Below are 17542 nucleotides of genomic sequence, written 5' to 3'. Positions count from 1 at the left end.
GTGTTGTTGCCGTGATGTATCTGAGAATAATCAGCTGAAAGCATACAAGTTAATGTAGCAGAAAGCCAATTCTGATGGGGCTCCAGTTGTTTCCAGCCAAGGAAACGTGCCTAGTGGAAGGAGCGTTGACAGGATGTGTGGGGATTCTGTTCTGGTCTCGATCATGCCTAACATTTTCTTCCATGTGTTTTTTATCCCTCTCCCTTTCTTCCTTCTCAACTCCTTGTCAAAAGTGAAAAAATAACTTCACCCCACAGGGTGAGACTGTTATTAAACTGATTTTGCATCATTTGGATAGAAGCTGTGCCTTAGTGCTGAGTGAGAGAAACTTCAAAAATGCTTGCTGTGTGCACCTGAGTATGTCCCACCATAGGAGAAGAGGATTTGTGGGGCAGGACAAGCCCAAACTTTTTAGCTCAATGCTAAGACAACATGAAAAAGGAGTGAAGAATATGGTTTCTGGGCATGTGTTCTCCCTAAACGTGCAACCCAGCTCGCTTCTTGCTTCCAGTGCAAAATGAACGTCTGGCAGATTGAGCTCACTGCCTGTACTTGTCTGCAGGGAGCTTTGCCACTGGTTATCTCTGGCGGGTAAGCCACCAGAAGAGCCAAACAGAAGGCCTTCATTATGCTATCCCAACAAAACCCACGATGAATGAGTTCTTTCAACTCTGCTGGCAAACCTGTGGTTGCTAAGTTTTAATAAGTCTTATGTGGCTGGAGGGAGGTGTTGGTGAACAGTACTGTGCCCATTCCCAATCATTGCATGTATGTGGCATTGTAGCAGGGGGGTTTCACATTTTGAACAGGTGGAATTTGAGGCCTGAAGGAACTGTCATATTGATGTGAAGTGCCAGCTTATCCCAACATCATTTAAATCAGTCATGACAAAGCTTAAATTAAGATAGTCTAAGTTTTAAGCATAATTTTACACCTCCACAGTCAGTTGGGCTGCATGGGTTTAACTAAAGCATAGCAAATGCCACTGTACAGCACTCCTGAGATGGGGAGTATAAATCACACACTCAGAGCCTAATAATACAACAGTGCCAGAAAAAAATCCCTCCATCTCATACTTGAGCATGCTTCTCTGTGACTTCATATACACGTTTTTTTCTCTGTCTATTTGTATACATGAGCATATGCCAGTACTTTTTTTACTGTGTGTGTATCTTTATCTGTACCTATACACCTATCTAGATATCTGGATTTTGATTGCTATCCAAAGAAGCCCAGAAAATGGGAAGGGGGAAATATTTTTATTTCTAGCCTTCTACATTGATATCCTACTGCAAAGATGGGCCCCAGATTTTGGAACCAAAACCAAGCCTTGAGTGACTGTGGCTTATCACACAGATACAACATGCCAGGAATTCCGGGCAGTGATGTGAAGTTGCATGGTAACTATTTGCGTGCTTATTTTACTTGTCTCTCCTGCTTCCTATTTAGGATGAAGCTATGGTTATGTCTCCTGGAAAATGTTGCCCAGAATGTGTTCCAAAGCCCTGCTCGGTGTCAGGAAGAGTGTACCAGGTAAGCTCTGATGAGCCACGCCAAAAGCCAGCTGTTCACAAGTTCTGGCACATACCTCTTTCCCTTCTCCCTCGCGTCTGACTTTCTGCCAGCACTAATAGCTTAGTACAACCATTGCTTTTTTTCTTCCTGGAAAGCCAGAAGAGTTGAAAGAAATTAGAACTAGATAAGAATTTGCTGGCAAGCAGGAAGAAAGTTTGCAGGGTGAAGCAGATTAGGTACTTTCTTTTCACGCTTTCTTGAAGGAGGAAAGCAAAATGCACTGGTGAAGGTCAAAAGTATTCATAGCTTTCACTGTATCGTATAGAATTAATTCAATGTATTGCTTAATGAATGTACATATGTGGGGTTTTCTTTTAACAATATTTTGCTAACAGTGATAGTGAAGGCCTCCCAGTGTCACTAGCTTGCAATTAACAAGAAGTGCACACCGGCCTTATTTAAGCCTCATACCTCTTCTTGCTGTTTGCTGCTCATGTAGAAATAAGCATCTCTTAAGAAAAAAATTGGTATAGGATACAGATATGCAGAAGGAGCTGTCATATTTAATAGGTAACACAGATTTCTGGAAAGAATGTGGTTATTTATGAAGGGTGTTCTAACAATTGTATACATCTCTTGTGTTCTTTTCAAACAGCATGGTGAACAGTGGAAAAAAAATGCCTGCACTGCATGTGCTTGTCACAGAGGAGAAGTCAGATGTCTGAGAGAGATCTGTGACTCCATTACATGTCAGAAGGTAGTTGAAAATCATTCAGCTCTGATGCCCAGGCTTCAGGTGTCACTTTGCCCACGTGAAAGGGTTCAGAAAGTCCTGCTCAATGGTTGTTGATGTTTTGTAGGGAGAGAACAAAGTGCAGCGTGCTGGGAAATGCTGTGAGGAGTGTGTGTCTTCCAAGGGAAGCTGTTTGTATGACGGCACAATCAGGTACCACAGGGAGATGTGGAATATTACTCGCTGTGACTTCTGCCTGTGTGATGAAGGCCAAGTCACTTGTCACGAAGCAGAGTGTGCTAAAGTGCAGTGTGCCAAGGTAAGAACGGTTTTGTTCTTTCACAAGGTATCCATCAAGTCCTGTGATTTTTTTTGCCCCCTTTTTTCTCAACTGCCATTTTGAGACAAAGAAGCTGTCCTTATTTTGGGCTTGTTTGGTGCAATTACTTTGAAAGTGCTTCATAGAAAAGGTGAGGAAAAACCTAGGATTTTCCATGCAAGGTTGACTACTCAGAGGGGCTTGCACTGTGAAACTAGCTAGTCTGAGTCAGTGGCTCATTTAACTTGAATTTTCTCTGCCACTGCTGTCTGCCTGCTAATAGAGGGTCAGAGACATCTGGTTTCAGTAAAAACTGGCTTTACCAGGAGCTGAATGTGGGGAGAGATGTACAGGTCAGAGATAGTTAGCGGCTGAAGAAATGTTCCTTTTGTCTTCATTTGCTATGCAACTGTGGATTTCGGTAAGGTGGTTGGAAATGGAAGACTGTGTTCTACTTTTCTCCATTTTGTCCATGCCATTCTGAGCACATAAGCTCAAAGACGTTTTATTCCAAATGTTGTTTAGTCTAAATGCCTCGACAGGTTATGTTATAGTTGCTCTATAATGGATGTGGAAAATGCATTAGGTAGAGTTCAATGTCTTTTATATACATGCGTGCGCGCACACACACCTTTTTGGATTGCCTTCGTGCACTGCAGCAAGACTTCTGTGTTTGTTCTCACTGCGTCTGTTTTAATCAGTGGGTTAATACCTGATTATGCCAACTACTCCACAGAGTCAGGGAAGAGGAGAGAAGGAAAGGAACTGTGGCCTTCTGAGATGTCTCTTGCAGTGGCAAAGCTTTTCTGACGATTCCGCATGCACAAAAATTTTTGAGTAGTAGCACCCTTGTGTTGTGCCTGAAGTCTGGCCAAAATCCGCACAGTGCACACAGTGGGTTCACCAGATTAGATCGTTTTAATGTGTGCTCAAAGTAAAGTTGGAATCCACACACAGGGTCCCAAACGATGCATCACACAGAGAGAATGCATCTGGGAATAAAAATGTATGCTTGTGCATCTGAGATTGGGCCTTTTAAATAGCAAAACTGCACTGAGTGTGGGACCCAAACTCTTGTTGCTGGTGCAGTGCTGATGATTAACATCTGACCTCAAACTGCAGGGAGAGATTTTTCTGGATGGAAAGTCGTGATTGTCATAAAATCTTGAGCACTTGCATCTGTTTCAGACAGCTTCCTGCATGCTTATGGCTGTAAATTGGATCATTTACACTAATGATGATGACATGCTGTCATGGCTCAATAGGGAAATGATTTAATATTCATTCTCATACCTTGGGTTCTGACAAAGAATCCATTATTCAGAAAAGCCGGGGCTATTTTACAGGACGATAGCTGGAGATGTTAACACATGAGCTTCAAAAGGGAGGGTTCAAAAGTGTGCAGCATTATCACTCATGCAGCTCTTTTTCAAACGGAGGCTCTCAAAGGTAACTACCGAGCTCAAAGCCACAGCAAGTAAAATGATATAATTTATCAGAGTGTGAACTGCTGCATTTTCAAATTGAATGAAGCGTGATTGCGAGGAGGACAGTGGCAAGGAGGAAGGCAATGTCCTTTGTTGTAGACAAGAGTTGTGTTCCCACTTGATAAAAGATATTTGCCTAAGGATTTACTATCCAGCATAGCTTCCCTCAAGATAAACTAGCTTCCCCAAGTTATGCGCAGTCATAGTTTATCTCAATAGTGCAAGGTGCCCATTAATTAACTGCAATAAAATATTATCTCAAAAAGCACGTAAAATATTTTATTTCCTTTTTCCTTTTTTTTTTTTTTTGAGGTACAGGTTTGGATTTTAGGCACCTGCATTAATAAATCAGAGCTGATGTGAAGCTAGGAGCATTTGGATTTGTCTCTTCATTAAGGCACTATTAATTTTCTGGTCACATCGTTCTGTTTAAAACATAATGAGGCCACAGATATGAACTGCAAATCCTAGACAGCTCAACGTAGTATAGCAGCATTATGTGAAGGTAGGGTGGAGGCTTAGCTTTTAAACCCTTTCAAATAAACCTGTGCAGAACTGCCGAACGAAAGCGCCTGCGGTGGTTCTGACCTAATCTTCAAAAAGCCATTTTCAGCAGGTTACTGACGAGCTCTGGGTACAAGTTATGTGGCAGGCTGGGATAGCTTTGGACCTTGAAGTGGATGCACTCAACCAAAACTACTCAGGCTGTCAGCATCACAAAATCCCACTGGAGCACTTCCCAGCGCCCTGCTAAGTAAGCACACTTGGTGAGGAGGTTCAGGTACGTGCCTGAGGTGCTCACAGGGAATGCTGCAGCCCACCTGAGGTGGTGGTGCCTGGGTTGCCCACCTTCAGTGTTACTTCCAACAGCCCTAGCAGCCCCAGAACTACAGGATCAGTAAGGCAGAGCTTGCAGGGTGCTGTGTGCCTAACCCAGCCAGCTGCACTCTGGTATTTAGAAGAAGTAGAGGTAGAGGTTCCCTTCCTCGCCTCCCAGCCCAACATGGCCTTTCAACATTCCCAACCTGAAATATTCAGTGATCTCTTCAGCAAAGCCACACGTGGCCTAGAAATCTCCGTAGCCTCTCCCTTTTCTGGCAGAGCAGTGGGGTTGCATTTTTTGGGGTGTGTAGGGGAGCCATGTTCCCTGCCGGGTTGTTGTCGGCTTTCCTGTGGTTTGTGTTTGTGTGTGGGTGGGGATGTGGGTAGGGCTGGGGCTGGGAGGGTTTACAACACATAACAATGACATGAGAGGCAACCATCGCCACCAGCAATTTGAAGTAATGATTTAAGCAGCAAAAATGTATAGAACCAGGGGAGATTCAGGCTGTGGGTGGTCCTCGAAGAGGAAATTGAAGCTGTTTCTTTTGATCCGTGTCCTGGTTCCTTAAGATGGAGTCTCCCTCTTTACTATATATTCAGCTTCCACGAGGGCTTGTGCCCAATCCGGGCATGTCATTCCTTTCTCCTGCTGCTAAATTCTTACCTTCAAACCAGAGCTGTTTAAGTGAACCCTGTGGAGTTATACATTTGTAACAAAGAACAGGCTTTTTCCATCTGGGATAAATAGAGCATGTGCTTTGAAATTCTCTTGGGGAAAAAAAAATAACACATTGAGAATGAAGGTAAGCTTCTGTGCATTTGAATCTTGACAATGGTCCAGTAAAATGCTGGAGATGGGCAGTGAATAATGGCATTCCTCTTCTCTGTGTTTGCAGTGGGTTCTACTGGGGGACTCTTCGCAGGATTTAGGGATGAAGCAATACCCTTATCACTGAGTTCCCTGGCCTTTTCTGAGGTTTCTTCTGTGACTGCAATATTCATTAAGCACATTTTTCAGACTGTACCTGCAGAGATGAAGTAGGATAGAGAGAAGATAACGTGAAATTAGATACTGAAGATTGCATTCCAGAGCAAGAGCTGTTCTGCCTCTGCATTCCACAGTATTTTTGGTATTGTTGATTTTGTTTGAATTGCTGCAACCTTTCTCTTCACAGGGTGAAGAATTAATTCACTTAGATGGGAAGTGCTGTCCTGAATGTATTCCGAGTAATAGTTATTGTGTTTACAAAGAACATAGAAAAGCTGTAAGTATCCTGGTACTTCGGAGCACGTAATAGAGAATTCTGCTTTAGAGCTTTGGAGAACTGGCTCTCCCTCTCCAGTTCCAAGAAGGATATTATTTGCAAGTCTAGCAGAAAAATAATCCATTAATGCTATCTGCAGATTGCTTTTATAATTTACAGAACACTTGTTTATAATGTGTGCATCTGCTGCAGAGTTTAGGTTTGCCTTGCTTTCCTCTGTGCGGTATAATCAATCATTTCCTGTTAATATTTAATACACATCCTCATTGCTTTCCTGTACATCTCATGGAGTTAAAGATGCCTGACTTCCATCCGGCACAGGCTGCATAGCAGAGGCAACGTATAGCATTCTGCCTATTCCATCAGTCAGGCTTTTCTCTGTAAGAGTCCATTGTTTTCTGAATGTTTTCAAGGAATGTTCTTTCTGAAGTTGGATAGAAGGAGCAGGTTAAGGATCTTTGTTGAAATTCACCAGCAATGGGCTTTTCATTGCTCTGGCAGATAAGGGCCGCAGCTAACGGCTGCTGTTTGCCAACAGATGTGAGAAATTAGAAGTTTAATGCTGCTCTTTCTTTTTTTTTTAAATGTTAACACATCCCTTCCTCACGTTTCTCTCTCTGACCCAAGTGAGGTAAAGCATATTCAGATGCCAGGTTTATTGCAATTTGTGCTTTATCCCTTTCAAGAGAGGAACTGGCACAAAAACTTCACGGGCAGGTGGCTTGCTGACTCTTTTCTGCCTCTTGGCTTCCTCACCTGGTACCAGCAGAGCCTCAGCCATCGAGGGCAGCTTCAGGGACCTTCTGAGCAGACCTAGGGATTGCAGAGGGTGTGAGATCTCTCCCTTCTGTTGACTTGTAAAAGTAGGCAGCGGCAGGCGGGCAAAAGAGAACAAGGCAGCAGAAGAGAGGAGGAGAGGAAGTCAAATGGTGCCGAGGTTAGAAATTTACCTTGTGGCAAAAAATTTATTATGTAAATGAAGAGATTCACACCCAGAACAGACTACAGGTGTCTGTTCAGAGAAAGAGCAGGTTCAAAGGATGTGAGAAAGAAGGGGACAAGTGAGACAGCAAGACGTGGGAACACAAGCAAATGCCTTCAGTTAGAGCAAATGAAGGTAGGTGCAGAAGCAGAGAAGACTGCTAGCTGCAAAAAACACTGGTTTGGGGAGGGAGTGCTGAGAGGAAATGCAATTAGGAATTCGTGAGCACTTTGCAGATTGCATTGATTTGGATGGCGAACATTACAGAGGTGCACAGTCCCACATTCCCTGAAGCAGGCCCTGAGATGTTAAATTCACTGGTAGCGCTGATGTAGCCTTGAAATAGGCTACAGACTGCAGAGCTCAGCAGCTGTGCCCGTGGTGTGGGGTGCTCATCCTAACCCTGCCCCTTTGGTGTCACCTTTTGCAGGACGGAGAGAAATGGGCAGAAGGGCCGTGCAGCGAGTGTGAGTGCCGGGACGCAGAGGTGATCTGCTTGCAGCGCTCCTGCCCGCCCTGCCCGCCGGGCAGCCTGCCTGCTGGGCTGGAGGACGACTGCTGCCCGCGCTGCGAGCCAGGTACCCAGCCAGCACCACGTGGGTCTCACCGCCGCTCATGTTGGGGGGAGCACGCTCATTGCACACCCCTCGGACGCAGGACGGGGCATATCCTGGGATCCTGGCTGCCCTTGCGTCCCCCATGCTGGTCTGGCACCTGCAGTGAATTTTAACTTGTCTTCCGTTTGCAATCATAAATTGACTGCTTTCCACGTGTTTCTGGACCTGTTAGAGTGAGGCAAGAAGAGGGCCGCAAAGGTGATCAGAGGGCTTGGAGCACCTCTCCTTGGAAGAAAGAGCCGGGGCTGTTCAGCCTGGAGAAGAGAAGGCTCCAGGGAAACCTCATTGAGGCTTTTCAGTATTTAAAGGGGTCTTATAAAAAGGATGGAGAAGGACTCTTTACTCGGGTAGATAATGATAGGACAAGGGGGAATGGTCTTAAACCGAAAGAGGAGAGATTTAGATTAGACATTAGGAGAAATTTCTTCACTGTAAAGGTGATGAGGCACTGGAACAGGTTGCCAAGAGAAGCTGTGGATGCCCCATCCCTGGGGGTGTTGAAAGCCAGGCTGGATGACCAACCTGATCTAGTGGGTGGCATCCCCGTGGCAGGGGGGTTGGAGTACCATGATCTTTAAGGTCCCGTCCAACTCCAGCCATTTTATGATTCAATGATTCCATAATTAGGGTGTCTGGAGAGGCTTAAGGCTCCATCCAAAGGATGGAGGACAATCCTGCTGACTTCCCTTCCCTTAAATCATGGCTTTCCACTGACAAAAGATGGGATGGTGTTTTGAAAATGTTTTGTGTATTCCTTTATTTTCAAGACAGCAAGTTTTGTAAGGCAGAGGTCTGAACCTTTGCAACTCTTAACAAGTGTTTTGGAGCTTATGGGCTCCTGAGTATTTCTCAGGAGTGGGAATGAGAAGGAACCTGCCTGCACTGTTAAGCTACAAGCTCACCTGGAGCTGGATGGCTGCCAGTTAATAATTGTTCAGAAAAATCAAAATAGCCTTAGCTATGTGTTCATTTTGCATATAAATTCATTTTTCTCCAGGATGTTGTCATTCTCCTTCATTTACACTTCACAGTTAGTATGCTTTACATTTCCTAGTTGGTAGGCTTTATCTGTGGTTTGCTAATTTTTCCTATTGGTAGCTGTTCTTGTTGTATTCATCTAACTTGGGTTTTATCAGAGTGCTCCAGTTAATGGTTTATCTGAGTAAAAAGAAAATAGCTTCACAGTTTAATTATGCTGTCATTTCCAGGAGTGGCTTGGCACATTTGCCATATTAATGTTTTAAAGCTTGTTATTTACTGCATGCTAATAAAAATGCAAAGCACTACAAATTGAAAAGTGAGGAAAATGGGTTTTGGGCAGTTCAGATACAATTGTCCTGGATTTTCAAAAGGGAACAGCACTTGCATAGACTCCTATGCAGGAGAGGACAGATAATAAAGTGCTCTCAGCACCCATCTGTTCTGCTTCTTATCAAGAGGTATCACTGTGTGCTGGTTACCCTTGAAAATCAGACCTCTTCCTTCAACTTCTGCACTGGTAGTGCTTTGGAAAAGGTGTCCTTTGAAGTCATGGCATTGGATGAACCTGCATTTTTGTGTCCTGATAGGCAAATGGAAATTCCCCTTACCAAAGCCTACAGGTTTGTTTTTTTTTTTCTTTCTGTTTTTGCATCAGAGCGGACGTGAAACAAATGCAAAACCCAGCCTGCAGCAGTTCAACCTGTGAGCCAGGAGCACCAGCTCCTAACACATCTGCATCTTTAAAGCCAGTAAAAATTCATGGCTGCTTCTCATAGATGTGCTGGGGGAAGCAGGCAGGCAGAAGCCATTCGTTCTCAGCCACTGTAGAGCATCTAGCCCTAAGCACAATGATATTTTGGTGAAAAACAGCAAATATGCCAACTTACTGAGAACATTTGTGTTGGAGCAGAGGGAATTTTTTGTACATAGAGGAAAAATTGCCTGTTCTGTGGCTCACCGAGCAGTCAGTTCATTGTCAACCTGTAAGGATGGGGCAGCGTGTACCTTCGGAAAGTTACTGGTAAGAAATAGATAGAGACAGAGCTTTCTATTCATTTCTCTTGCTTTTTGACTTTGGATTCCTCCTCACCTTGCATCTGTCTGCCTTCTGTAGCTCCTGAGTCCCAATTCTTTCCTTAGGTACAGCTGCCTGGCAACTTGCAGTTTGTTGAGTGTAAATGAAGGAGAGTTTTCAGCATTGAGTCCCTTTGTGCTGACCCGTCAGGAAGGAGCAGACAGATTTTCTTCCAATGAGTTCAGTAGTAAAGAAAAAAATAGTCTTCCTCCTGGCTTCTGCAGGGAGATCAGCTGTGCCCTTTGAGAAAATAACCTGTGGTCAAACAGTGTTTGCTACAGTGCTGGGACACAAAGTTTTTCCCTGGAGGGGATGTGCTCTGCCACCTGTACTTTGACCAGGCGTGGGCGCAGTCTTGACTTATTGCAGGGTCTGGCTGAAGGAAATTCAGATTTAGGTTGTTTTGAGCCATTAATTCCTGGTGACCTAGGATTTTTACTGTTGAACAGCAATGTGGACAATGAACATTGTTTTTATCGATACTCTGGGAAGCCAGAGTCTCAACAATACCCCCCACATATGAGAATAAATAAATAAATATCATATTTAGCCCCTTGCATGCTATTTTGGAAGAAAACCACTCCAAAACTAATGCACCTTGAACCAGCAACAGAAGCTAATGAAGAATTTTACTTGGATTTTGCAGTATGCATTGCGTTGTGTCTTCCTGACTGAAAACACTTTTTTTTTTTTGGCCTTTGTGTCTTTTCCTTGTGCTAGCTGAGTGCCACCCGGACTGTTTGACCTGCTCTCACTCCTTTGATCACTGCAACGCCTGCCGTGATGCAAGGAAGCAGCTGCAGAACGGGCGCTGTGTGGAGAGCTGTGCACCGGGCTTCTACCAGGATGGGGGCGCTTGCTTAGGTAACCTCTGCCAGAGTTACATACCCTGTCAGATGACACTTCTGGGGCTCGCTGTGCTTTTGTCTGCAGGATCCCCCAGGCTTACTATAAACAGATTGTCTGGCTCTGCTTGGCAGAGCAGTCAGGCACATCCTGAACAGTACCCGTGAGCTTAAGGCTTTCAAAGGTTTCAGGTGGAAGCCCCTGAAAAATGTGAATTCTCAAATTCTTTTGCCAATGTGAGACAAAATCATCTCTTAATCAGAGCAGGGGTGTCTTGCTGCATCAAGACGTTTAGAATTAATACATCTTTCTTTTCCTTTGCTTTCTCCTGGAAGCCTGCAATGAAACATGCGCAGCCTGCACCAACGGATTCGAGTGCTCCTCGTGCCGGACATCCCTGCTAATGAAGAACGGGCAGTGCGTGACCTCGTGTGGGAAGGGCTACTTCCAAGAGCAGCTTCTATGTGCAGGTAAACCAAAGCAAAAAAGACTGCAATGCTTTGTGATAGCAAAGCGGCAGACAAAAGCTGTACCCAAACTATCAGATAGACAGACTCTCTGTTGAGGGACGTGCTGTTGACATAGGTGTTAATATTCACCCTAGAGTAAGCCAGAAGTGAACAGAGGAATCAAAGCCATACAGTGTAAAACTGATTACTGGGTGGTTTACTCATTAAAAATCCTCGGCTGATGAGTTTGGTTGGTCTAAAACTCAGTGCTTTTGTACAGGTCAGTTCCTGATTTTCAACGCTGTCCACTTTCAATTCGTAATTCTCTTTTGGAAATGTTACTGGTGGTGTTGAGGGTTCAGAGCAGGGTGTACACATTAATTTTACAGAGGATATAACACCCTGAACTGTGCCAGACAATCTGGTCACCATAAGGGTTTTCTCTGAGTTCAGTGTGGACTAAGCTGCAGCCGCTAATGCCAGACCTCTCAGGAGGCAGTACGTTGAGGTGGAAAATTATTTGGAGGAATGGGGGATCAATAGGACCCAGAAAAACACACAGAAAACACTTCTTGGAAAAGTTTTACCCTGAGTTACAATTATTCCTTTCATATAATATAATTCATATAAAGTTAACACTTTTCTCCTCTTGGTGTTGGCCTTTTTAGAAAGCTTCTAATTTCTACAGCTCTAATTCAGCAGAAGGGTGAAGCACATGCTTAACTTCTTGAGCCATCGTTTTAATTTCTTTGGGACTGGCCCAACTGCATAAAATTAAATACAGGCTTAGGACTTAGGGCAGGTTTCAAGGGAAAGCACTTTTGATTCCAAGTTCAGCTTCCTTTTCTAAAGTGGTTTGCCTTGAAGAGCTGATTATTTGTTTCAGGTTCTGAAAATGTGAGAAACCTGTGTCTTTCAGCAGAGACTGGAAGACTAGGACCCCATTGTGCATGTATAAATAGAAAAGAGAGACCCAGTCCAAAAGAATTTACAGTCTTAAGTACCAAATAATCTTCTACTTCATTTGGTTTTATTTTACCATTTCCTTTCCACCTGCTCCCAGTGTTTTAATTGGCAGTGCCCACGTACTGCTGGAGCAGTAGGGAAAGGCTAATGTTTCATTTTATTACTGGTTTGTAGATTACTGATTGTACATTCCATCCAAATTTGCAGTCACGCATGCTTGTAGCTGAAAGTTGCTGGGAAAATTTGTTCCTGTTTCCTCAGAGGAATTAAACCAATTTGCTTTAGTTCTGCCTGGCTGCATTTTCTACATAAAGTAAAACCAGTGGAGAAAGTCTTAAGTTTCAGATACGGTCAGTAATTTGTTTCCATTCACTCTTTCTTTGTAACCTCTTCATTTTTACCAATCTGTGATCTGATTGTCCAGACAGGCCGTAGGCTGTTGAGGAATAATTTTCTCATAATCGTTCTACCATCGGCGATAAGCACGTTCCAAAAGCGTAACAAGGATGAACCGGCCTCTGTTAATGGTTACGGCTCCAGTAAACTCTCTCTTGAGGAATTCACTCTGGAGATGAAAAACGCCTGTAAAAACAGGTTTCTTGCTCCGTCCAGCTGCTGACACACTGCTGTCAGAGTTGCAACAAAAGACAAGGAATTAGTCTTTCCTTTTATTCACATTTTATCACATCTGGTTTAATTGAATCCATTTGAAATTTCGCAGTGCAGTTGTTTGATCTCTTCCCAGTTTTAGTCTTACACCAGGCTTGTTTCCTGCCTCCCTCCCTACACCTGCTTCTGTAAAGTATTAAAACCAGTGAGAGAAAGTAAAGTTGAGAATAAGAAGTGGTGGATTCAGATATGCAGTGGTGTATTTAAAGGTCATGGGTCGCTTTGAATGGGGCTTGTGGTGGAGCAGTAGATGCAGAAACAGGCTGTGGAAACAGTTAAGACACCCCCCCACCAGGGGCAAAGCAAAGGGAAGCAAAAAGAAAAGATGTCTGCCTGGTAGAACAGAAGGGCTCAGAGGACTTGCAGTGCTCAGTGCTCTCATTGCATTTTTCTAACTTAATTATTTATGTTTTCAAGATTATTCAAAAGCCAAGGCAGAACACAAGTGTTCCTGCTTTGATCTCCCAAAGCGCCGATGTTGAAACGTGTAACTTGACACTAACAGACCCAGCTCACTCTGCAGCAAAGCGCGTGGATTTGTGTTCCCAACCTGTTGTCTTCCTCTGCTGCTTCCTGCCTGCAGAGGCTCACCTGGAGGGGAAATGACCGGATGGGACTCAGCTGACCTTGCCCAGCCCACAGGAAGGATGGCAGGTTAGAGGTGGTTGCTGGTACCACGCAGCACAGAGCCTGGACCCTTCTGTGCTTTCCCAAAGCCAGGCGATAATTTTGCATTGTGCTCTTGCTGGGGTGCCATTTGACCCCTGAAGTTTTGTCTGGTTAGTGCTGATTTTCTGGGAGGATACCGAACTGCAGCTTCATGAATGCCATTGCGTCAGCTAAGGCAGAGAGCTGTGCATCCTGTTGCAGGAGGAAGGTCCAATACATTCTTCTCAACGTCTTTCCTTCAGCAGCAGCACCTGGTTACGGTGCAAGATCTCGCATGTGTGTCCAATATCCACACTGAAGGCAACAGGGAACACAATGTGGCTCCTACCAAGTCCGATCTGAAAACAGCGAGGAAGGGTGAAAACAGTTTCCTGGCAATGCCATCACTTCTGTTGACATGTTTTCACACAGCCACTTGCTGCAGGCAAAGATGCCTTAGCTGACAGCGGCTCATTGAATGCTTCCATTTTTCCCCTGCTTTTGCAGTGAAGCTGAAGACTGGCTGCTGGGGCAAGGAGCAGCTGTCAAGGCTGGAAGTGATCCAGTGCTACAAAGAGCCAAAGCTTCTCCAGGCAGGGTGTGTCAGAGGATTCTGTGGGGTTTGTTCTCAGGGAGGGCTGGCAAAGCAGAGCTGGGAACTGAGGCACTGTGTCGGAGCTTGGTCTCTTGCTCCAGAGACTTGTCTGTTGTCCCACCTTGAGGAGATCGTTACTGATCTTGTACTTTGAGTCATTTGCTCTGCTTCCAAATGCTAAATGGGCCTGTCTTGCTATGAATCAGGTTGCGTCCTTTCCTTTTCCTCCCTTCTTCCAAATCCACTGCTTAAATCCCCTTCCTTTCTGGCTGAAAGCAGATGTATGTCAGAGAGACTCTGTCCAGTAGTCTGGATGCAGAGGATCCATTTCTTAGCTTTTTGCCAAATTCACTGCACCTTCTCCAAGGGTCTGACGACCTCTGGCAGGTTGTAGTTCATTTCGTTCACTGTAGCTGAAACACCACAAAAGTCACCCTCCACCTGGGAAGACCTGCAATTTCAACACAACAGCTGCCTCACTTGAAAGCTGCTCTGATACCCTGCCAAAAAGGCTTGTGAGGGCCAGAGCCAGCAGCGAAGGTGAGCTGGGAGAGACGGTTGTTGGAACCGTGATGAGGCTGGGTGAGGACAGCCCTGAAGAATGGCTGCGTGCAGATGGGGGCAGTGAGGCAGCACTGAGAGGACTTAGAGCCCAAGCATGGTTGCCCAGCTGACCTGGCTTTCATCGAAGGGCATTCTGAATACAGCTGTACGCAAGGATGTCTGGTTTGGAACGGAGTCTGGAGGCCAGGCAACCATGAGGGAGAAGCCTTTCCTGGAAAGGGACAGTATCTACAAAGAGGACTTGAGAATTTTTGGAAATAACTGGGTAACTTGGAGTGTGTCAATGTATTTAGGCAAGTCAACAGTGAGGAGGTCAAGCTGCACAGTGGCAAATGTATTATTAAGAGCTCGAGTCCTGCTGTCCAACCTTTCCAAAAGATGTTGAAAGTTAGAGAGAGCTCAGAGAGGAGCAAAGCAGTTGTGGCTGGAAGGTGAAGTGAGGACATTTCAGTCCGTAGGAATTTACAGCATGAACTCATACTCTGCAGTTAACTTGCAAGTGTAGACGTGCCCTGAGAATCATCCAAGCTGGAATGAGATGCAGCTTTCTATCAGCAAGGGAAATTAGCAACTGGAGCAGAGAAGTGTGCACAATCTTTACCTTGAGATAGGATGCCTGCTATTTGTCGTGTTGTGATTCAGCCACGATTCGGTGCACGTGATAGCTGTGCTGGTTTACCTTGCCGTAGGAGTTGGTGGTGGAGAGCCTGTCGGGTGCAGGATGATCAGCATCCTTCTGAGAGACACCTCACATGGAAGTATTCAGGAGATAGAAGAGCCATAGTGCTCTGGAGAGATGAGGAATAATGCAGGAGAGAAAAGTGAGCAGCCAGTTGCAGGGCAATAGAAGAGGAAGATGAGAAAAGGTAAAATAAATAAAGGTGGAATTAGGGAGAAAGAAAATCAAGAAGGTCAAAGGACCAAGTGCTGGGCATGTACTCAAATGTCCTGTGTCTTGGCCCCGTAAGTACTCCCTTGTCTAACCCCAGGCATGTCGCATCACACCTCTCTGGGCTCCGCTTGCCTGCCTATGAGATGGAGAGGATAACGCTTCCCTGCCTTGGGGAGCGATGAGACCCACGCAGATGGGGTGTTTGTCTTCTGTGCAGTGTGACTCATATAAGCACAAACATAGGTGCTCCAGCTCGTTAATTAACAAACCACAAGAGCAATTATGGCTTCAAGCAGACAGAAGAAGCATAAAAAACATGCAAAACAGGAGTGAGAGGGGAGTGTTGGTGATTGCTTGTTTGCCGTAAACTTATTTACAGCTACATGCTGTGCTGCATAGTCATTCCTTCGCCGTTCTGCACTTGCCCTGAAATATCAGATGTGGTCCTGGACTGGAAACACTTCACTCTCACCTGCTCCTGGGGACAGGAAGAATTGGCTCTCATTTAGGGGTTTATTTTGGCAGGAAGGTGTTTGCTTTTGTCACTGTTCTGTACATGTGTGCTCTTAGTTGTGTGGATTAAGCTTCCCAGAGAGTGCCAGATTTTTTGCTGACCAGCTGCTGCTGCATCTGCTGGTCCCTGCCTTACGCTTACTCATAGGTGAGCTTTTCTTGAGTGGCTGCAACTTCAGGCACGTTCCTGGATATGGGGCAAGTGTCAGAAGGTGCCGTTTTATCCCACCTGCTGTGGTCTGGGAGCACAAGCACGTACCTGCCTCATTGTGAAAGACTAAATTGAAGAACATCTTTAGTACATATTTGGGCGTAATCAAGAAAAAAAAATTGGTTAAAGGAACTGTGATTTGTACGGTTAGTGCAAGCACTGGTAGGACAGGATTTAGTGTGCGTCCTCTGCACGGATCCCATAAATGGGGAGCACAGTGCGCTGCATTTTCCTCACAGCTGAATTTGGACAGCTTTAAATAAAACTCATTCAAATAAAAATTTCAATAAAGCTCGTTCAACAGCTGCTTTGGGAGGCGGAATTGATCTCCCTACAGCTATTAGTTGAATTGTAAGACATCATCATAGGTTGAGGATGACTGTTCTGCCTACGTGTTCCTGTGCCCAGGTTCCTGAAGGGGCATTTTTACTGCCTGTACTGCCGGCGTGTGCTGTACTTCAGGTATGTGGTGTCAGAGAAAAGACAGGCAGTGCACACTGGCCTGGACCAGGGACCCACTGCCCCCATACCCCAGGAATTACTGAGTCTGATCACACAACAGTTTCTGCCCTGCCCAAGAAGGGTCAGCCAACAGCCAGAACTGAGTTATTCCTGCATGGGTGCAGAGTCCTGGCAGGGCAGGAGGAGTTGTTTTTAGATGCAGGCCATCTTGTTTCTAATTTTGTGGGATCTTCACTGCACCCCTGCCATCTGATTCTGTTTGCTCATGAAATTGGCTTAATGTCAGTAGTTGCTGCAAGGATTTGATTGCAGGAATGTTTTCTCAGTAGCATGTGACAGGGACTCTTCCCACTTCCCTTCCGTTTGGGCTCAAGCAGCACCCAGCACCATGATGAGCAGGACTTGACAGGGTTACCAATGTCCTCCCAGTCTGACTACAGCTCCAGAGACAGCACTGATGCATGTTACATGTCACACTGTGTGTACAAAACTAAGGTGTGAATCGTACCCCTGAGATGAGTTGACCTGGATGAAAATACTAACATAGCTAAAGCAGTTATCCTTTGCCTTCTTTTCCTTTTCTGAAGCAATGAGTGCCTCTGAATTTAAGGTACAAAATTGCAAATAAGTGAATTGCTGCAAATTCTTCATCTTAAAAAGATGATTGGAAGTCGATTGTTCATTAATCTTTCACCTTTCTTTCCTGCAGCTTGTCACGAGTCCTGTTCTTCGTGCTGGGGACCTGCTGACAACAATTGTTTGTCCTGCAAAGACACGTCACACGTGCTAAAAGCAGGGCTCTGCGTGGCCAGCTGTGGACAGGGATTTTATCTCAAGGATGGAGTCTGTAGTGGTAAATGCCTGTTTTCTTCCTCTAATTGCAAGAAGCTTGAGAAATGCTCTGCAAAACAGAAATCAATATTTCATTTAG

General features: G+C 45.0%; 1 protein-coding gene across 2 annotated transcripts in view; it reads left to right on the top strand.

Moving 5' to 3' along the window:
• The window catches only part of FRAS1 (Fraser extracellular matrix complex subunit 1), a 146349-nt gene that overhangs the window by 51817 nt on the left and 76990 nt on the right, over positions 1-17542 (top strand). For both annotated transcript variants that reach the window (XM_068681573.1, XM_068681574.1), the window contains exons 7-14: positions 1450-1533; positions 2171-2272; positions 2376-2567; positions 6052-6141; positions 7554-7701; positions 10517-10660; positions 10978-11112; positions 17321-17464. In XM_068681573.1, coding sequence (XP_068537674.1) covers positions 1450-1533; positions 2171-2272; positions 2376-2567; positions 6052-6141; positions 7554-7701; positions 10517-10660; positions 10978-11112; positions 17321-17464 — 1039 coding nt within the window. The remainder of the gene's footprint in view (positions 1-1449; positions 1534-2170; positions 2273-2375; positions 2568-6051; positions 6142-7553; positions 7702-10516; positions 10661-10977; positions 11113-17320; positions 17465-17542) is intronic.

The sequence above is a fragment of the Anas acuta genome, chromosome 4 (genome assembly GCF_963932015.1).
Source record: "Anas acuta chromosome 4, bAnaAcu1.1, whole genome shotgun sequence".
Lineage (NCBI taxonomy): Eukaryota > Metazoa > Chordata > Aves > Anseriformes > Anatidae > Anas > Anas acuta.
The sequence above is the reverse complement of the archived record's forward strand: the minus strand, read 5'-3'. Positions and strand labels throughout refer to the sequence as shown.